General features: G+C 34.3%; 2 protein-coding genes across 2 annotated transcripts; both read left to right on the top strand.

Moving 5' to 3' along the window:
• Positions 1-1,901: 1,901 nt before the first annotated feature.
• Positions 1,902-6,593, top strand: LOC104891056 (hypothetical protein). Its single transcript, XM_010676704.4, has 7 exons — positions 1,902-2,308; positions 4,356-4,435; positions 4,709-4,769; positions 5,135-5,192; positions 5,410-5,467; positions 5,728-5,800; positions 6,302-6,593. The coding sequence occupies exons 1-7, from the start codon at positions 1,979-1,981 to the stop codon at positions 6,392-6,394; spliced, it is 753 nt and encodes a 250-aa protein (XP_010675006.2). The 5' UTR covers positions 1,902-1,978; the 3' UTR covers positions 6,395-6,593.
• A 1,781-nt stretch (positions 6,594-8,374) lies between these two features.
• LOC104891055 (sodium/hydrogen exchanger 1) lies at positions 8,375-21,117 on the top strand. The gene is made up of 14 exons (XM_010676703.4): positions 8,375-8,849; positions 9,791-9,909; positions 10,211-10,308; positions 11,288-11,347; positions 11,430-11,476; positions 11,561-11,755; positions 13,966-14,012; positions 15,621-15,687; positions 16,847-16,947; positions 18,282-18,383; positions 19,356-19,494; positions 19,578-19,640; positions 19,720-19,803; positions 20,427-21,117. Exons 1-14 carry the CDS (start codon positions 8,688-8,690, stop codon positions 20,757-20,759), a joined length of 1,617 nt encoding a protein of 538 aa, XP_010675005.2. The 5' UTR covers positions 8,375-8,687; the 3' UTR covers positions 20,760-21,117.
• Positions 21,118-22,099: the final 982 nt, after the last annotated feature.

Raw genomic sequence — 22,099 nt, 5'->3', positions numbered from 1 at the left:
TTTATTTGCTTTAGAGTGGAGTGAATTTACTTTTTATATTTTTGTTTAGGACGAGTTGATGACCATTATGTGGCAAACACAAAGGGAAATACCAAATAGAAAATTAGAGCAAATATTTAGGGACACTGTATCTCCTATTATAAGAGGATTTTTTATGAGATGCAACAACTTATGGGTTATTTAGATTCTATTCAACCAGGTTTCAACTCGGGTGATTTTGGTGCAAATTAAAGAAAAACTTACTGGAATAACTAGAAATAAAGTCAAAAGTTGTATGCATAATGATCATCACTTTATTAATTAATAAACATTATTGCCCTTTGAGTTGCTTTTGTTGGGTAACTAATGAGACAAAAGTTTGAGGTGTAATAGAGTAAAAATGTCTAGTGAATAGTGTGGATACATATACTGCAGCTTAAAACCAATAGGAACAACATATTAAATTTTTTTTCAATGGAGAATACAAGAACAACAAAAGATGGGGAAAATAATTATTATTTAGGTGGAGTTATATATAGACATATAGTAATACTTCTAATACTCCCTCTTTTCCGAGATACTCATCATGTTGGCAATTTGCACAATTTTAATGTACTTTTGGCTATTGTATATATATAAATAGGAAAATGTTTGAGTAACCAGTAAATAAAAATACATGTCACTTTTTGAAAACAATTGTCTAATGAAGTCAAAATTGGCTTCAACGTCCTGAACTAGCACAGGTATAACCAACACCACCAACTACGACTTGTAACTAGAACACCACCAAGTACGGACCTGAGTGCAGTTAAATGAGGTCGGAGACCAGAATCTCACCGATGACGGGAGAATCTTAATTTATTATTATTTTTTTTCATTTTCCCCTCTTTTCTTATTTTATTATTTTTCCAGCCCACCTTTTTACTTAAACAAAAAAAGACACGTGATCCATTTTCTCCCCCTTCATTCTTTCCCAACTGAAGAGTCCCCTATTAAAGACAAAGTTTTTCTTCGCCAAATTCCCTCTATCTTCCCCAAATTCGCTCTTTCTCCCCCAAATGAACCCTAGTTTTGAAGATTACCCAAATTGAGGTTAAAAGAGTTAAATTTGCATCTCCTCCGTCATAATCATCTTATTCTCCGGCGAATTTTTTGATCATAAAGTATGTATATATCTACCACTCCACTCCAGTTTTTTTTTTCTTTTGATGAAATGGAAGAAATTTATGTTTTAAATGTGGCAAATAAAACAAGTGCGGACGCCCTTTAACTTACTACCTCCGTTTCTAAATAATAGTTACACTTTCACTATTCACGTGTGTCGATGCATCCTTGAGCACTAATATACCTAAACTCGTATTTGTAGAGATTATAAAAACCTAATTTTCTAAAAGTACATACTAAGACGAATAAAACAAGATTGCATATGACTATATTTTTCCTTACCTATAATAACAAATGACAGTTAAATTGAAATTTGTGAAAAAGTGTAACTATTATTTAGAAATAAGGTACTAGTTGATAAAGATTTGTGTAACCATATCTTAAGAGTGAATTTCGTCGACATTAATAAAATACGGCTCACTGTGTTTAGCCACTTTCTAACTAGAAAAAAGGAAAGAGAAATATAGAACCAAAAGAGAATTAGTAATCACTAATTAAAAAGGGTTTTTCTAACCTATGCACCTAGTGCAAAACTTAAGCCTTACCTATTCAATAAATTGATTAACTAAAAATATGATATCCACAATTATGCTAATATATATTAATGACAATTTTTTGATTTGATTAAAAGAAAAAATAAAATATATATTAATAAGAAAACTAACCATTTAACATAATGAAGATATTCTATTTTAATTCATCAAAGCAAAAGAGTAATTACCAATATAATTAGAACCAAAACAACCTTCACTTCTCTTGCTTAACTTCATAAACGTTATCCCACATTATCTAAGCTCATTCTCTTTGTTTCCATGGCTGCTATCTTCACACTCTCATGGCAGTTCTCCTCCCTTCCTCTCTCCTCCAACAACATAAACTCCCTCAAACCCCTAAACCCACTTCTTCTCCACAATTTTCTCTCTCCTCTGACCCTATAATTCTCTCCTTAAATCCCAACAAGAGAGATTTCCTCTTCCAATCAATTTCTCTCTGCATTGCTTCTTTAATCCTTAAACCCCCTATTTCTCTTTCTGCAACTGAAGCTCCATCTTCATCAAAATCGATTTTTTCGGGTATTTCCAACACCAAATCATGGGCACAGTTTTATGGAGATGGGTTTTCAATTCGGGTCCCACCCCTGTTTGAGGATGTTAATGAGCCTGAGGTTTGACTATTTTTTCTCTCTCAATTTTGATTTTATTTGAAAATTAAAGAATATCCAGATGATTTTGTGTTATTATGATAGTAATTGTAATTATAATGTGGTTGTTATGTTATTTTGCTTTGGATTTAAACATTATGTAGAGGAACTGATTATTGTGTTATTGAGGGGATGAACTATGTAAAAAGTAAAAGGATGTTGTTTATAACGTCTAGAAATGCCGGTACTTGATGAATTTGGAGGTGTGGTTTGTTTCAAATATCCAAACATAGCTTGTGTTACTAACTACTATATACATGGAATGTGACTAGCTATGTTTGGATTGCCTGAAGTACGAGGTTCGAAACTAGAATTATCTTTTGGGTGGACCAAGTATTTTGCACGGAGAATGACTGGTGTTGATCATATGGGCTGAGAAAGAATACTTCCCATGTTCCTTCTAGTCTTGTTTGATTTTGAGAGCTTTCAATTCCTCGGTGGTCGGTGTTACATTACTTGCATTACCTTGAGTTCGAGACCTGCTTGATATGACTTTTGAACACTTGAAATTATATAGAAGTCCATGACGAAATTAAGTCCTCAGACCATACTTTATCTTTGTCCAGCATCTTGAGTGAAACAGGTAATTGTGATAGGGAGAAAACAAATTTGACTTAAGGGATGAATTTCTTGACCATTCATATGTAAAATGGCTACTGGTGACAAAGTGACCACTGTTAATGACTTGAACCATCCAATGGTAATAGGTGTAGTTGGTGGCTTGGTGCTAGAGGAACATAACCCTTCATAGAAGTTGTTATCTATACTGATGACAAAGTGTCACTGTGGAGGATCATGAGTGTTGTAGTAGTGTCTTGGGTTAACTGTTAAGAAACTTGGCTTCTATGCGAGATGCTTTGTTATGACAATAATGAAAAAGTTTTTGCAATGCGCTGAACTGCTGAAGCATAATCCTTGTCTCATAGGCTTATCTTTTGTCTAGGCTGACTCACTTGATAAGTTGTTAAAAGATCTTTACGTTTACCTTTATGCAAAACTTTTGCTGTCCAACTATCTATAGAAGAAACCACCACCGCATTCATGTGTAAGAAAAAAGTGCTTAGTTGATCTGCTATATTATTTTCTGGAAATTTTGGCCATCAAGAAAAAATTTTAGCCACAAGATTTTGAAGCCTGTTCCTTTTTAATATGTTCAAATATGCCGTTGTGTTACTATGCAGTTAACCGGTTCCGTTCTGTTTGGCCATGTTGTTATAGTTGGAGTTGTTCTAAGTTATAACTAATACATTCGAGTTAAGTTTGCTGTGGGTCAATTCTAGAAGCTTGACGATGGAAATGGGATCCTTGTTCTGCACTATCTTAATTTAGTTATCTCTATTATATAAGCCAAGGGAGGAGGTGTGGTGTCCTCTTTTGAAGTGACTAAAATACCCTTAATGATCTAATTAATAGAATGAAAAAAATTACAAAAGCAAATAATTTAAAAGTTCTCATTCCAACTTGCCATTTAAAACAAGTTTAAAATGGTATATGCATCAAATACTTTAATCAAAAATTAAATGGACAAAATATGTATACCTTATAAAAAAAGATGACATACATAACGTGCACATGAAAAGTCTGAACATTCACTACCTTTGATACTCTTTAATTCAGTTAAACCACCTCATTATTTTTGTTCTTTCTGTTCAATATTCATTCACAAAAAAATAATGTTAACAATCACTCACAACCTTTTTATTTTTTTACATTAGCGAATTAATATATCTAAATTCATCTAACTGTTGAATTTTTCACATTTAAGTTTAATCATAAATAAAGTACGAATGGAGTATCTAATAGAATAACAAATTTTGAAATTAACGCACGCATCGCGTGCATATGAAGGCTAGTGTCCTCTAATGAAGTAATGATCCATTTTCCAAGAACTGTCCTAATCTGTTGGTTGAATTGTTGAAGAACGTTAACTGAAGAGCAGTTTATTCTTTATTCTCTCTCTGACCATATTCTTTGATATCTTATGGATTCTATTCCATTTTTGACGCTTTAGGATTATAATGCTGGAGCGTCCCTTTATGGAGATAAGGTGAAGCCGAAGACGTTTGCAGCACGGTTTTCATCTCCTGATGGGTAAACATAATGCCTTTACTCCTTTCTGCATTTGAATGTATAATGTTTAGTCTCAGCCTCTTTGGTCGGAGCAATCAACTGCATGCCTTTCATTGTAAAATCTATGCCCAATAAGTAGAGTAATTTTGGTTAAAACTGTTGTCAGTTATTGCTTTATAATTGCACTGGAAGGAAACAACGTTCTAATTTGATTTTATAGGGAATTAGAGATTTATCTCCGTCGTCAAGCTTATCACTTTTTAGAGAGTACTTAAATTCGTCCTCATGATGCAGGTTCGAGGTAGTGAGTGTTATTATAAAGTCATGCAACCAACTGAAAATCACCTTCTTGGAGGTTTGTGTCTTATTTTACTTAATTTACTTCTCAAGATTTTCTAACAAATCTGTCTTCTTTTGGCTATGTTACTTTTGTTCTATTATATAATTTCCAGCACTATATTTATGATGATACCTATTTTGATGAGGGTATTGTTAAAGCTGTGTACCTGCCATTTATTGCCATATTAAGTTGCTGGAGCACCGATAGTGGCTCTCTTTATATGTCTTTGACTTTGGGACTTGATTTCTTAATGTGGCCCGATCGACTTTGCACCTACCATTTTAAGCTTTTCTAACTTCCCATTATCATAGTGATCCTTGTCCCGCTTGCTTTCTGTCCTACAGACTGCAATCTTGATAAATGTTTTCTTGATATTGCAGGCTCAAGACATTACTGATTTAGGTTCTTTAAAAGAGGCAGCAAAGATTTTCATTCCAGGTATGTGTATTAATACTAAATTCTCGTCTCCTTCCTTTCACCAAGATAAAAGTTTGGGAATAAGGTAAGTTTTCCAATACATGTCAGACATGCAGCTGTTTGATTTGATGCTCTTTTGCTTCAATTTGCTGGTTCACGGCTTCCTGATTTTATGCTATGCTGTAATAAGACTTTTCAAAAAACATTGTTGTTTATCATTTGCTTGGTGGCATGGTAGGTGGGTCATCACTGTACTCCGCACGTACAATAAAAATAAAAGAAGATGAAGGTTTCAGGTAATTATTTGTTGTTTAAGTGGTGCTAACTTGTAAACAGTAACATCCTTCACTTCTCTTTTCTTTATCTTGGCTATGAAGAAGAGGTTAAAAAGGAAATTTTATTCTTGATGGATGGCATTTTGTAGATGAAATTTCTTCTAAAAGTTACAATAGGCCTATTTTTGGGTTGGGGCATCAACCTGATCATTAATATGAACATTGTTTTGACTCTTCCCAGAGTAATTTTTCTCATGTTTGTTGTCTCTCATGTTTCCCAGGACATATTATTTTTATGAGTTCAGCAGAGATGAACAACATGTCGCTCTTGTGGCTGCTGTTAATGGCGGGAAGGTATTTTGTTGTACTAAGATGTGGTATTTTATGCTTTGAGTTGAAGTCATAATGAGGAATATAATACTCCATCCACAACGGTATGACATTATTCTAACAAAAGATCCTTTATAACAGTGATGTAAGTTCTGTCATCCCCATCACTTGATAAAATTAGTGGCTCATTGCAAAATTTAATCATAAATCATTACAATAATTGGAAAGGTGGCTGTTTTTCTGCTTATCCTAAAACATTTTAGGTGCCTCTTAATTTCGAACGCAGAGAGTATGCATCTAGAAAATGTTTACAGTTCTAGCTTCAATCTAGACTTCTAGTCACTTACATAATAAGATGTACTCTTGATTTCACTGAATAAGGCATTGCATTTATAATCAATGTAACTGCAGCCATTGCAAAAAGCACATGCTTCTTGAATCATAATGAACACCGAAAGGATTCATTTTGTTAATTTCGATTTTCGACAATATGATAATGTTTATGCTTGTTTACTAATGGTGTAGGCAGTTGTTGCTGGAGCGACTGCCCCAGAGTCCAAGTGGGATGATGATGGTGTGAAACTTCGTAGTGCAGCATTGTCTCTGACTCTGTTGTAGTGTTACTTTGACAATTGAGGTTTTAGCCTTGTCAAGTAGTGTTTCAATATTGTGTCTCCATTTTGGTTGGATAAATTACATTCTGTACGTTGAAGATTCTTTTTCTTACTGGAGAATATTTGTAAAAGTTCAACATCAATGTTCTCCTAACTTTTGATTCTTTTTCATTGAAAATGTTCGAGCTATTTTTCTAAGAAGATATTTGGATGTATATCGTCACAGAAAATTGCGTCCCGCTTCCTTTTTGTTGTAGTGATGTTGTGGACCTTGTGGTAGGATTTGTGGTTTGGTGGATGTTGAAAGAGAAGAAAAAAAAAAAGAAAGTGTTGGAGGCACTCTTGGTAGCAGCTTCGATACGGTGGTACTAATGTACTATACGTCAGTTGCGTTGATTTTGGCGTATAATTGTACCTCAAATCGAATTGCTGAATCACCATCCTAAACACTATAAAGAACTACACGGGCATTGACCGAGTATACAAGCTATTTGCTTACGGATCAACAATATACTCATAGCTTAACCTACACTTTTTTTAAGTTATATGAAGATCCCTTAAATGTCAAGAAGGTGGGGATGGATTTAGGGAGGCACGATCGAATTCCTAAATATGAATGAAGGACATTCAATCAACTAAACCAACCTTGATTCATAATTACATAAATTAAGAAGTTGTGCAGCTGGAAAGAAAATGCAATACCCCTTCTGCTTTTATTTATTTGCTATATTTTCCGAAAAGGGTTGCTTTTTTTTATTTGCTACATTTTCTTATTAGGAGACTTGGCCCACCAAAAAAGTAATAGTATTATATTTGTTTTCCATCTTCTTCCACCAAAAAGTACTATTTTTTCCCTTTTCTCACTCTAATTAATGCTAAAGGGGTCAAAAAGTACACTAAAAAAATTGAAAATGACGTTTCCTAAATTCTCGTGTAAACCAAAATGTAGCAAATAAATAAAAGCGGAGGGGTATAAATCAATGATCATTTATTTCAAAACAAGTACTAAGGCTATGTTCACTTCACCTTATTTTTGCTTATTTCAGATCTAATCAGATCAGATCAGAAAAAATAAGTTCAGATCAGATCATGCTTATATTTAAAAATCACTATATCTTTCATTACATATTAGTAAAAATTATAATGATTGAATATTAATAAAGTACTCATTGAGACGAATCAAACAAGACCCCACATGACTATATTTTTGACTATATTTTTTCTTATATATTGAGAAAAATCTTAAAGATAAGATCTTGTTATCAGATCAGTTCAGATCAGATCAGAAAAATAAGTTCAGATCAGATAAGTTCAGATCAGAAAATTTCAGGTGAACTAAACATAACTTAAGATGTATGTAAAAGTAGAAAAGGACCAAAAGCAGAAAAACAGAGATGATTATGTCAATCACGATTGCTAAAAATAGTCAAAGCCAAATACCAATCCACATCTTCCATGTTTCTTGCCAAGTTGTCATCTGTTGGGCCTCTTCTTCTTCAGGACAGCAAACTCTAATTGCTTTTTTTTAAATAAAACACATGAATCGCCAACTGTATAAATCGGCTACATTATACCCCACAATTACATCTTATGCACTTTCTTCAACCGACCAATAACATTCCACCACTCATCTAGATCTAAGCTATTTTCTGATATAAACCAACATTCATTCAATATCTAATCAAAACTCATGATTAAATGACAAATTTATGAGAGGAGAGAAATAATATGATTTTATTAAGGTGTATTTACATCGGAACTCTTATTCGGAAACAATCTCTATAAGACATATTATTCTTAATACTTATCTAGTTATCTTATTGAAAATAAATCATAAGATAATATTTCCCTAACCTAATTAATATCCTAACTACTCATATATCCTACAGATATGCACGTAACATAGAATCATTTAACTTGGGCCCACCTTCTCATGTTCAGTTGAAAATCAAGTACAAATATAACTTTCATCTTCCTGATTATTATTGTCGTTTCATGCTACTCTGTGAATGGTGTTTTTTTGGTTCCTACCCTTTTAAAATTACTAATCATGTTCATTTGACTGATTAAATCACCATTAATATAAGTTTTAGTTTAATACTTCTAGTTTCTGTTATTTTCTATGTAAGGCAGTTTGAATTTAAATTTGTTATCCTCAAACTTTTTTTATATTTTATTTTTGGGGTTGAGATTTTTACACTAATTAAGTTCAAGACTAGATTTTTATGAAGTAGTTGTAAGTTTCAAGTAGTTAATTTTAGCAGATCTTCTGTATTTGAAGAAGGAGAAGAAGAAAAATGTTTGGTGTACCAAATATAGTGCATGAATCTTCACCATTTGATACAAGCACAGTGATCTCCATTACTGTGTTCATAAGTTTAATATGTTTGTGTATCATTGTTGGTCATTTGCTGGAGGAGAATCGTTGGGCCAATGAATCTATCACCTCCCTTCTTCTGGTACTCTCTTTTTCTTTCTCCTAAGTTGAAATTTAGTAACACCCAGTTGAAAAGTTTGAATCTTTCTGATTGATTTTTGACCCAAAATAGAAATTCTAGAATACCCAATTGAAAAGTTTGAATCTTTTTTTGGTTTTAAGCTGTGAATTTAAGTGGGTTTAAGTAGATTTTTTTTTTGGAATTCCAAGTTCTGATTGGTCAATTTTTTGCAATTAGTTTCAGGTTCTGATTGGTCAATTTTTATATTCCAATTAGTTTCTAGTTCTGATTGGTCAATTTTATTTTTCAATTGGTGCCTGAAAATAGTAAGTTGCTGTTGTTGGATTAATTTGCTACAAAGATGAAGGATTTACCATTGGAAAATTCTCAAAATAGAAAGTCAAACGTTATTAGTTGCCTAGTAGTGCATAGATGAGAATGCTTAATTGCAAACTTGAACTGGTAAGATTGCAAGCATTTTGAGCCATGAAGGCAGGGGCCACTAGGGTTTTGAATTAAGATTGAATTAGGTGTGCCCAAGACTTAGATTACCTTTAGTACGGCTCGAAATGTGGTGGCACACCATTTTACAGCTACCCCTTTGATTGGGAAAGTATTGACTGGTTGCTATAGGCTATAGTGACCTCTGTTTCACACCAATCATTATAACACAAAAACTTGAAAGTAAAGTTAAGGCTCGACTCTATATTCTATTGAAGATGGTGGTGTCTATCTGGGATTAGAACGGACCACGTGTCTGAATCTATATCTCAATTAGACAATGTATATATCATTGGCATCTCTTTGTTGTTAAATGTGGTTCTCAAGTTGATTGAAATGTGAAACGAAGTTGGCTGGTTAGACTGTAAATTTTGAAAGATTTGAATAAGCTTTTGTGTATATTTATCTAATGGGATATGTTTTGGTTATGGAATTTGATTGACTTTGATGTTTTGACTTAGGGCGTGGTGTCTGGAGCTGTTGTATTGTTGATACGTAGAGGCCAGAATTCGCGCATACTTGTATTTAATGAAGAGTTGTTCTTCATTTACCTGCTGCCACCAATCATTTTCAATGCTGGGTAAGCTATGGTTTCGGGTTATGCTTGAACTAGTACTTCATGGCTGAAACTTGTGTCATGTGCTAGTGTGCTACTACTTAAGCACTTTGATTCAATGCCTTCACTATGGTCTGACATCCTGATGCTTCAAGTAGAGTGCTCTAAGCTTAATTAAAGAGCATTTGATAGATCTTACTTTGGATCTCTTTACTCAAAATATTTGCAAATAGGCAATATTCTTGGTATGCCAATAATTTATCACTTCAATGCATGCAAAAGCTAGAACAGACTTCATATTGTCCATGATTTTAAATGTTTACAGGTTTCAGGTTAAGAAAAAACAGTTTTTCAAGAATTTCTCAACCATATTGTCCTTCGGGGTGCTGGGCACATTAATATCATTTTGCCTCGTATCATCAGGTACAGCTGCTGATTTTTCAGGCCATTGTGTCAACTTGTGTCAAGTACTTCTTTGCATCTCTTTAGCTCAGTCTTCTTGTAATTTTTCCCTCCTATGTCATCCATTTACGGTATAGATGTAGTCTCCCCCTACTGGTAGAAACGGTAGAGCATTGTGTCCATGACATTATCAAATAGCCCAAAGTTTCCTCCATGATGATAAGGGGCTATAAGATCTACCAATTTAATCCAGATTCAAGTAATGGCTCCCAAAGTACATTAAAGTTTTGTGTGAGAGTTGCTCTGCTGGCTGGAATGATTGAAGGAGGTCTTGTGTCAGTAACTTGCATTCCTCACATGATCATCTCTGGCACTCATAGCTATATGTGTAACACAATTAGATCCTAATAATTAGCATAGGTTTCTGAAATCTAATTACTGTATCATTAATGATCTCTAGTAGTAGCAATAAATTTGTAAAAAGATGAACCAAATAGTGTGATGCTCGCTCAGTTAATTCCTTGTCGACATGACCCAACCTGGTTGTGAACACGCCATATGTGTCTGACCTGAGAGAGATAAAATGGACAATATCAGTCTACCACTCCTTATTTTCATTTTTACCAAGAAAAAAGCAAAAATCTCAACTTGATTTGAAAGTGATTACCAGTTTGTTCCAGAACTCAATTGTCATTCTGAAATATAGATTATCAGCTTGTATGGAAATAGTGTCAGAAAAAATTTAAGATTCCGGAAATCAGAAAATTAAAGTAATATTTGATTTGACATGCACACAGCACAATTGTCGTTGAGCTATGCATCAGGCTGAAGGTTTTGAGTCTGTCGGACTAATAATCTTTATGAAGTCAGCGTGGACTGCCAACACTTGATTCATAATATGTCCAATTTCAAGGGACGTTGAAAATTCATTATCTTATGCTTGAGTATATGTTTGCTGAAGTTTTGCATCTGAAGCTTTTTTTCCCCTGGAATTTTGCAGGTGTATTATTACTATTGAAGAAGATTGGTTTGACACAACTTAGTGTTAATGACTATATGGGTACTTCTTTATGAAAGATTTAATAAGCTTTTGTTCTTTTTATATCCCCATTGTAGACTAATATAGTTTGATTTCGCTGCAGCTCTTGGTGCCATATTATCTGCCACAGATTCTGTCTGTACCTTGCAGGTATGCATGTCGGTGAAAGAGAATATACGATGATTGGTACGTGACTATGCCTCACTGACTGATGATCTCTCTTGCACTTTATAGGTCCTAAATCAGGATGAAACACCACTCCTTTACAGTGTTGTATTTGGAGAAGGAGTTGTAAATGACGCGACCTCCATTGTGCTTTTTAATGCAGTCCAAAAGCTTGATTTGAGCAATCTCAGTGCCATGACTGCCCTTGCATTGTTGGGGACCTTCTTGTACCTGCTTGTCACCAGCACTCTTCTTGGCATTTTTGTAAGTCGTGAACATGCTTTGAGTGCATATTGATATACCATGCTTGGCTGTCCCATTAGTGAAGACTTGCATGAGTTTATCTTATTACATATCGTAACTGACCAAAATATATCTCCGGTCCACCGTACCAAGTTTTCATAGCTAAAATCTTTTGATCTGAAGTACGTCATTCTACAATGCCACATTCCATGTTAATATAAAATATGCATATAGCATTATAGGTAATTAAATAGTAATAAAAGAGTATCAAATGCTCCTTTATGACAGCTTATAACTTCGACCAAACCAAATTTTAATGTGTGAAAACAACTTTTAAATTCTGATTAAGAAGAGTGACACTTTCTTATTATTATTACTATTAGTTTTTGTCCTTGGAGGTCAAGTTGGCCACTGCAAGGGGGGGGGGAGAGGGGTTATGCTCACAACTAGCTCAGCCCCATAGACCACCTCTGGAAACTTCTTGTTCAGACCTCACTGGCTCACTGGATAGTATAGGAGTTGTTTGTTTCTGTGAGGTTCATGTTGAATGGTGTGATGTATCAGATGATTTTTTTTTTGACAGCAACCGCAAGCAATATTGGGAAAAAAAAATTACATAATAAAACACAGTATATCATGTTCATCTTCTGTCTAATAAAGTTGAATCATACCTGGAACACCTTGGATAACAATGTCCAATAGATCCCTTTACTTATTGACTATTGTTATAGAGCTATAGCCTATAGATGAGCCCAATGTCTTTCCTGTCAACAGTCCAACATTCGCAAAGTCAAGACAGTGCATCCCTTTCTTGAAATGCATTGAACAAACCTATAATATGGTACATTTAATGAAGTCCCTTTATTAGTGAATTCCGGTATCAATCTCAATGCTTATCTTCTATGAGTCTCCTTCCTTATAGATAAGATTCTTGTTATTTTTTGATCTTTGTATCATGTTTTGATGCTCCAGATCCCGTTGCGTGCATTCTAAATCTATAGACCAGGGATGTTTCCAATCTATTTTTCTGATTCCCACAGATAACTACTGAAAGCAAGAATTTTTTTCACTTTAAACGACAAATACAAATGTTGTCATTTAAATTTATAGGGGACTTAAAAATCATTACCTCTCTGGCAATCGTAAGGGTATAATATCCCGCCCATGGGATTGAGTAAGTTTTATGATGATCTATGTTACCACAAGACTAGTTCCAGTGTCGAGTGTAGGTATATATCCAAGTGTTAGACATGTCAAGGCTCAAAATTTCGGAGACGAAGAACCATCCTAGAAGTTGGACATGTGTGCAGGGTGACAGTATTCATGAAACATATTATGCAGATGTTTTTCAAGTTACAAATGCGTATAATAATTGTGTGTTGTCTTGTTTGCCAATCCTTGTTAGTCTGTGATTCAAGACCATTTTTGAGAGTATATTGCATATATTTTTATCTCGATGAACATGTGGTTCAAGATAATTGAGGTATCTGGACAGAAACTGAAGTATTGGTAAAATTCGATACCTTGTCAGAGTGTTGTCTGACATGAATATGTAAGAAATCTTAGAGCCAAAGTGACATAATTTGTGATGTATATTGTATGCTACTTAGACATGGGTATGACCGTACTTATCCAAGTGTCAAACATGATTATCTGATCGGATACGTGCACGGTGCACTATCCAAGTGTCAGACATAACAAGGTTTACACATGTTAGACACAGACATTTTTTGAAATTGGTTGTGGTGGTGAGTACACAAATTCATAAAACATATTTCTAATGTTAGAAGAATTCCTTTGGTGTTTTTCATGTTATAGATACATACACACAGTTGAGGTTGGTTTCTGTTCCATTAAATAATAAGCCAAGCCCTTTCTTGAGTATGTATCACACAGTTTATCTTTTGTTCCCTCCTTTCACAAGTTTTCTCTATGAATATGTGCTTCAAGATAATTGAAGTATCTCGATCAATTTTGAAGTGTCATGTAAGGAAGCCATACCCTTGTTGTATGTAAGACTAAATGAAGAGTCGAAGTATAATAGATGGTGATCTTATAGACTTATAGTACAATATTAATTTTTTATTCTGTGCAATGTATCATGTAAATATAATTGTTTATCAATTTAACGTGTAGCTCGCAAAATTGGCTGTTTTTGTTTCTCTTACATGCTATATAGATCAAAATATTTTACTATGTAATTGTTTCTAACTTGAATTACATGAACACAGGCTGGTCTGTTGAGTGCTTTTGTCATAAAGAAGCTTTACATCGGAAGGTAGTGATTGAACTGAAATTTTATTTCTCAGTTTTTGTTAGAACATGTTGGCTGTCCTCTTACATCTAAACTTAGGATATGCTTAGATTGAAGGTAATGTAATAAGGGGTACTAGGAAAAATTTAAAGAGAATGAAAGTGGATGGAGATGGGGGTTAATAGAATTAGGTAGTCATTATGTATGGAAGAGGAAGGGAAGGGGAAATTATTAGCCTCATTTCTGGTAATCGTTATCCACCTCCACCATAGGGTAATTATAACCCCAAAATGAGGGTAATAGTTCCTCCCTCCCCCTTTTTCCATACGCAATCAGTACTTAATCATATCTTCCACCATTTCCATCCACCTTCATTCTTTTTTATTAATTCTTCTAATACCCCTCTTATACATTGCCCCTAAGGCCCTAACCCAATCTGCTTGTAAAGTCTACATGTTATAAGATCCCTAAGATGGAGGAATATCCTAGCTGAATTCGTTAAGAGCATTGCCCTCTCTTCCAAGTTCCAATAACAAAGTAGGTTGGTTCTCTATCTCATGGTAAACCATAAGATTAAATTTACTTCTTATCATATAGGGAGAATTCTTCAAAATAATACGAATTTCTTAACATCTAAAAAGACAAATTTGTTTGGTCTCTTAAGTTTACACCTTGGCATTATGCTACAAAAAGTGGACTGTACTCCACTTAAGCTTAAAGATTTCATCAGTGACGAAATGACATGACAAGAATATTAACAAAAAAAACACCTAAAGTGACATAAACCCCTGTTAAAGAACTTCTCTTTTTTTCTTTTTACTAGCATCACCTTATCTCACCAAAAGTCCAAATTTTATTCATAAAGGAGTAGAAAGGGAGCCAAATTGGAAAACACTATTAAGAAATCCTTGTGGGTTTCAAGAATTATCTCATTAAGATTTTGAGGAATCCCTTAAGTCCACAGGTGCTGGCTATAGTAGCTATAGCTAGTCAAGAAGCTGCTATATCAGAAACCAATTAACTGTGTGTCATTAGTTATTGATAATTCATGTCATTATCACGAATTTTCCCTGTCACTAGGAGTACTTTTTTTACCTGTAGATGGATTATAAGAATAAAGACCAGCTGAAAACAGTATGCTTTAGCTTATCAAAAGTGGTGTTTGCACACCTCTTGTTTGATGTGCATCGTTAAAAAGATGATTTTCGTAAGTCCTTCAGTCTTAGAATCTGACGCTGTAGTTAGGTCAAGCCTAGTTTACTAGCAGTTTGCCAGGTTACCAGGGGGACAAAGTGTAACCTAGATGGCACAGAAAAATCTATAAGAGGCTGTATCATGTCTAATACTGAAAAGTCAAAATACTCTGGACACAGTTTCTGTGACCTAAAACTCTCAAAATTGCCATTCTTTTTTGTGTCTGTATCATAGCCATACCTGTTTCTCTACCTTTGACTATAGTGCCCAAGTGTTACTGTCCTATATATTGCTGATTGCAATGGGCAATGCACTCTTGCCTATTGATGGGCTGGTGAGAGTGTAAGCCATGTGCAGAATCTGGTATCGCTCCACATGTTATTTTAAGATGCTATCTAATTTGATCCCAATTATGATAATATTCTCAATTTTTGGCAGGCATTCCACAGACCGTGAAATTGCGCTTATGATGCTTATGGCTTATTTGTCTTACATGATAGCTGAGGTACAAACTAAACTCAAGTTACATAGTAGTTGATAGTTTGACAAATGCTGTGTTTATTTATATTTATATTTTTCTTTTTTGCTCCTACAACCTAGTCTTCTTTTTTGGTCTAGAATTGCTTCACCCAACACGTAAGTTTGCCAAGTCTTTTCTTCTTAAGATTCTTCGGAGAAGAAAATCATAGAATTTGGGTGAACAGAAATGTGTAGAAGTTCTTCAATATTACAGTTTCTATATTTGGATTGAGAACATTATGTGCCTTAACTAAGGTTTTGCCTTTTCCTAACTGTTAAAGTTGCACAATTGTGTCTGGTGAATTGGTTCAGTTGCTGCTTAATCCCTCCATACCAAAATACTTCCTCCGTTCAGTTCTAAATGAAACATAGGGGATGGGTACGAGGATTTAGGAGAGGAGAGAGTAGAGAGAAAGAAAAAGAGAGACCCATGTGATGAGGAGAGAGATAGAAAGAAGTAAATACCAAATAAAGTAACGTTTCATTTATTTTGAAACGGCCTAAAATTAAGTGTTTCATTTATTTTAGAAAGTAGGAAATATATGTTGTTTAAAGTTTTTACTCATAGTTCAAGGATTGTCACTTGTCATTGCCTTTATATGCTACCAACAATGTTGCATTGGTATTCTAAAATGACTAATTTTATAGCACTGATATCAACTACTATTATGAAACAAAATAGCTGTTTAAAGTGACCAGTTAGTTGAAGTAGAGGGAGCATTCTAGTTCTTTGGAAGCATTGAAGTTAAATCCATTTCGTAGGCTTCTGGAAAGAGGATATGTGGATCTTTTTTATTTAAATATTTTGACACTTGCAACACATCACTGGTGAACTGATGAGATTCTCTTAATGATAAAGAAAACCCAGGGAACCCCTAACTACATGAAGAGCACATTGTGCTTTTGGGAGACCTTTGCTAACAGGGAAGGTTAATAGAAAATTGAGATAGTTTTTCATAGTTTAACCAGATAAGGCACTTTTAGCTGGGATAGAACTGTCTAGGGAGTATTGTATCTTCATCTTCAATGAGATATTGGGTTTGTATCTTTAATACTTGTTTATCCAGAATGGACTAAATAAATTGCATAAATTCCTAGTTTCAATTACATGCAAAAATAAAAGATTGATTTCTTTGTTCTTGCAGCTTATGGAACTCAGTGGTATATTGACAGTGTTCTTTTGTGGTGTTGTCATGTCTCATTATACATGGCACAATGTGTCAGAAAGCTCAAGGATAACCTCCAAGTAAGAGCTTACTAATCTTTCATAATCATACTAGTCTTCCTAATACGTATTCATACTTCATACCTTTTGCAAATGATGTAGATGGTTGGTGTTTGTCTGGTTGCTCTAGTGGTTTTTGTGCTTCCTACGATATAGTAATCAATGGATTGCATTTATTTTTTATGTTTCTCTATGCCGATTTGATGCCTGTTAATACATGCTGGTATTAGTAACGAATTTATATGGACTTCCGTGAACAGTTCTCATGACGACATTCACATTAAGAATGCGTCTTCATTTCCAAACATTTGTTTCCCTTCACAAGTTTCTATTAGCACCCCTTACCAACTCAAAATTGGTTATGTATGCTAATGGAACTTCATGAAGAAAAAAAGTACTTGAGGATAGACAAGCATTATGCTATAAATTAACATAGCTTGGATAGATTATACTGCTAAAATGGAGAAATTAAGGGAAAAAGATGAACTCTGGTTGATTGATAATAGTAAAAACAGCAAATGTAAACGCTATTCAAGGTTTCGAGAGGCTTTATTCTCTCCCAATTGAACTCTTAATAGGTCACCTAGAATTCTGATCAATATTCAACATGGCTTTCCTCTTTCTAACTTTCATTATTTATACTAATTTTCCACTAACAGACTCCCTAGCTTATTCCCCAAGCTACCTATATCTGATTGTAGCGATAATGACAATAGCACCCCTTCCCTAATATCAGTTCTTAGCACATTACCTGGATATTAATATCAGATTTTTTTCTTCACAAATTTCTTATAACTTCATTACTGTTATCACCATATATTACCGCCTACCAAACGAGTCTCTATGATTGTGCAATGCCCAATTTCTGACATAATAGGTGCACTCAACTTGATTTAAGCCTTTTAAGAATCCTGAAAAGTGTACTTGATACTTCACAGTGACATAAGATGCAATATGCTCATTTGAGTACTTGCATGAATATGAGATAGATTATTGTGGAAAAGCTCTTGTTGGGTAGAGGTACAGAGGTAAAGTAGAGAAGGGCATGTCGGAAGATGAGAAGTTCATGCTCCTCTCCATCATGACCATTCTAAAGCGATCTAATGTGAGCAAGAGTAATGAGTGGTTATCAGTTAGTCTATTTTACTGTTTAGGCAAATGGTCATCTTTGAGAACACAAACTACAACTCCATAAACAATGTGGTTTGAGATCATTAAGAATATGACTTAATTGTGTAGATATCAAGCTTCATGATAATCAATAAATTAAAAGAAATCTTTTCATTTTACAGCTACAATGTTAATCATGAGATGGACGCATATTCTAACCTTAATCGCTTGTAATATGATTGCAGGCATGCTTTTGCAACAATGTCATTTATATCAGAAACTTTTATCTTTTTGTATGTTGGTATGGATACATTAGACATTGACAAATGGAAGGAGAGCAGTACAAGGTATGTTTATCTTGAACGTCTTTGCATTACTAGGCTTTTAATCCATTGTTAAAACTGTAATGAAAACCAAACTTTGTAGAATTATGAGGATTTCATCTAAATGATGATGTAGTAAACTGTGGATCAAAGATCTTTTGGAACAAAACCAAACGAAACAAGCCTTGACCACACAAGATGCCTCCTACAATCCAAAATGTAGATAAAAAGCTCATCTTATGTTTTTGCTGGCTCTTTAACATCTCAAACAGGTTGGTCGATTCGGGTTAGACTTTAGAGTAGTATGTTTTCGGGTTCTGGTCATATTTGGGTTAGTTGATTTCTGGTTCGGGTCATATAATAGCTTACTCAAGACCCACAGCATTCAGGTTCGGGTTGACCCAAAGCATTCAGCTTGAAGAGATCTGAAGACACCATTTCTATTTCCATTTTTTTTGGCTATATATGAAACCAAATTTACATCAGATGCCACAAATAGCAAGTTGTAATTTAGAAAGTCATTTATAAACAAATCGAACCACACATATGTTGTCTTAGTCCAAAATGCCATCAATGGAGATCTTGAGCTAAACATACATATTAAAGATGAAAATGTTGAATTTAATAAATTCATCTCTGATCTTTTATTGCATAATATATCCCTTTGATCTTCATGAGTGAGATTCCTTGCTTCAGAAAGGTTCCTATCAATCCAGTACACACCCATTCGGCCAATTATCCTTTTGAACAAAGACTGTTAGATGAAATTCTTATTACCCAAGAATATATCTTGCCGGTTTATGTATCTTGGAATGATTTTCTTAACAAAGTTGTGGGAATCGTCTGCTTTATGCTATTTGCTTCAAGTGGATCCAGCCAAGTTATTCATTTATATTACCGGAGAAAGATAGCCATTGAATTTTTTTCTAGAATGTGAAGAAGTGCTTTCCTACTACAATAACAAAAGACTAAAATAAGTTATGTTCTTCAAATCAGTGCAGGAACTTACCTTGCTGTTAGTACCACTATGCTGGCTTTAGTTTTGATTGGACGAGCAGCATTTGTCTTCCCTCTGGCAAGTATCTTAAATTACACTCGAAGGGGTAATGATCAAAAAATTGATTTATCTAGACAGGTACGTACATCTCATTATTTCTGCACATATTCAATTTTTTGTTAAGCAAATATCGTTTTCTCTGACAATTTGCAACTTTCCAGTTTATAGTATGGTGGGCAGGATTAATGAGAGGTGCAGTCACCGTTGCATTGTCCTACAACGCGGTAAGTTTTTATCCTATTACCTGCATAATTGTAATTTTAGCATGGTGTCTATTTCTGAAGAAATTATGTGTTATTGCAGTTTTCAGGTTCTGGAGAGACTGTATCAAATGAGAGATCACTGATGATCAGTTGTACTATCATTGTTGTTCTGTTTAGTACTTTGGTCAGTTTTCCAACCCTCTTTTTTTTCTCTAGTTTCTTTGTGCCTATGGACTTTGGTACACCAGTCTTTGTATCCAACATCGAATTGCAAAACCTTTATTTATTAGGAAATTATGCAGTGTAACCCCCTCTATTATTTTTTTCCTCGAAAGAGAGCACTTATTGGGCATCTTCTAAAATGACCTTGAACTCCATAAAATACTAGAAAATGATCTATGATAGTGATTTTCTTGTAGTGTGATATAGGGGTTTTTTCAAAACCTGTTTGAAGTACAAGGTTTTGTTGTAGGGAGATTATATTAGGTAACTTTGTATATTAGACTTCTTTCTAAAATGATCCTCACTTATGGGACATTCTCTAAAGTAACCCTGAACTTTGAGAAACACTTGTTATCTATTCTATGGTAACCCTGGAGATATCTTCTTATTGTGCGATAAGGTTATTTTGAAAAATTGTTTCTCTTATACTTCCTCCGTTCCATAATAAGTGAAACACTTCTCTTTTTTATGTGAGAGCTTTTTCAGAGAAGTGTTTCACTTATTATGGAACGGAGGAAGTATGTTTCAACCCTGCAATCTTTGTATTCTTGAGTATTTATGTATATCCTTCTTCTATAATAATAGCTGTTCGGAACTGTAACCAAGCCTTTGATTAAAGCAATACTGGGAGCTCCAAGAAGAGCAGTTTCAGATGCAACTGATATTCCGAGCCTTGAGTATTTAGACATCCCTTTCCTCGAAACTCCAGAAACGAATCAGAATAATGGCGATGATCCTGAACGTCAACGAAGGGGCTTCAGTTTGCTGATGAAATACCCTACTGGTGCTGTACACCATATATGGAGGAAATTTGATGATAAATTTATGAGACCTGTTTTTGGTGGCCGAGGTTTTGTGCCATATGAACCAGCTTCGCCAACTGGTGCTGTAGATCCAAATCCAATTCTTGAGCATTAAAATTTTGATTCCAAGTTCTCAGCTTTCTTTAGTTTCCTTTCCTTTTACCCTTAAGAGATATTGTAAACAGAATGATGTAAAGATCAACCGTCTCTTTTTTGTTTTGTATATTTTGGCATATTGAGGTTGATTGCAAGTGTCATGAACAACTTGGATGGAAGATGTAGATATATAGTTTAGTAGTGGCGATTGGAGCAACCCATGAACTTGCACATAATGTGTAATGTGGCTCAGCATGGCCAATACTTGTGATGTTGATATTATGATATATTATTTGATCAAGATTGAGTAAGCTTCACGGTTTACTATATAATAAAAAACCTGAATAGACCTGGTGCTTATTGTACACGAGGTATTATATGATATGGTCATTCTTTATATAATATGATCACCTTTTATATAACATAGTTAGTTTTTCTATATAACCGTTTTTGTAAAATAGAGTTAGTTTTCTTTGTTATAATTAATATAGGTCTACAATAAATTATTATGAACTTGGTCCACTCTTATTCTATAATATAATTGTGATTACGATGTTGAAGTCTATTGCATTTCTCGTGATATCTTCATTTATAACCTTGCAAGTAGTTGCAAAGTTTTAGAGTTACAACTCATTATGTATTTCCACTCATCAGATATTAATGTCAAACCAGAGGATTAAGTTTTTGACGAGCTTGGCACTAAGAGATGGTTTGGTTGACAAGAAAATTTGATATAGTTTTTCCTTTATTCTTTGTTTGATTAGTAATAAGTGGGAATTGTGAAATAAGTTTCTCATGATATTAAACATTTTCCTTTCAAATAATGAATGTTTTTCCATCTAGCGTCTATCCTTCATTTTTCCTTTTTTCTTTAACTCAATTTATCATAATCAAATGGTAAACTTTCCCGAGAATCAGGTGGGAGCCCAATGGTTGGAGCTCTTACCTCCCGACGGAGTTCGATTCTAATCAATCCCACCTCCTAGGGCTAGTAAATTACCGAATAAAAAGAAAATGGTAAACTTTCCTTTTGTTCACTACGACTAGTTGAAACTTTCCATCCCTTTATCTTTTGACCACAGTTTTTCACTAGGTGTAGATGATTTAGTGGAGGTTAAGAGAACGATGGTTTTGAAGTTCGATAATTATCGAGATCATGTATGGTAGTTTGAGGGATATTAGGTTGGTCAACAACTACATCCTTGAACTTCAAACCATTCTTAAGTAATTATATATAAAAAAAGTTTAGATCAGATAATTATTGGGTCAGATCAAGTTTGGTACGGGTCAAGTCTAAGGTGGGTCAACTTCAAATCTAACAAAGTTTGGCCGTGATCGAATTTGGTTCGAGTAAGTACA

This window comes from Beta vulgaris, chromosome 4 (genome assembly GCF_026745355.1).
Source record: "Beta vulgaris subsp. vulgaris cultivar EL10 chromosome 4, EL10.2, whole genome shotgun sequence".
NCBI classification, from domain to species: Eukaryota; Viridiplantae; Streptophyta; class Magnoliopsida; order Caryophyllales; family Amaranthaceae; genus Beta; species Beta vulgaris.
Note: the sequence above shows the minus strand (reverse complement) of the source record. Positions and strands in the feature narration are given on the sequence as shown.

What these genes read in the sequence shown, in the direction of transcription:
- LOC104891056 (XM_010676704.4), top strand. Translation starts at nt 1,979, where the DNA reads ATGGCAGTTCTCCTCCCTTCCTCTCTCCTCCAACAACATAAACTCCCT. An exon ending in AGCAAAGATTTTCATTCCAG is followed by an intron (nt 5,193 to 5,409) that starts GTATGTGTATTA and finishes GTGGCATGGTAG; the next exon opens with GTGGGTCATCACTGTACTCC. An exon ending in AAAGAAGATGAAGGTTTCAG is followed by an intron (nt 5,468 to 5,727) that starts GTAATTATTTGT and finishes CATGTTTCCCAG; the next exon opens with GACATATTATTTTTATGAGT.
- LOC104891055 (XM_010676703.4), top strand. Translation starts at nt 8,688, where the DNA reads ATGTTTGGTGTACCAAATATAGTGCATGAATCTTCACCATTTGATACA. An exon ending in CCAATCATTTTCAATGCTGG is followed by an intron (nt 9,910 to 10,210) that starts GTAAGCTATGGT and finishes AAATGTTTACAG; the next exon opens with GTTTCAGGTTAAGAAAAAAC. An exon ending in TAGTGTTAATGACTATATGG is followed by an intron (nt 11,348 to 11,429) that starts GTACTTCTTTAT and finishes ATTTCGCTGCAG; the next exon opens with CTCTTGGTGCCATATTATCT.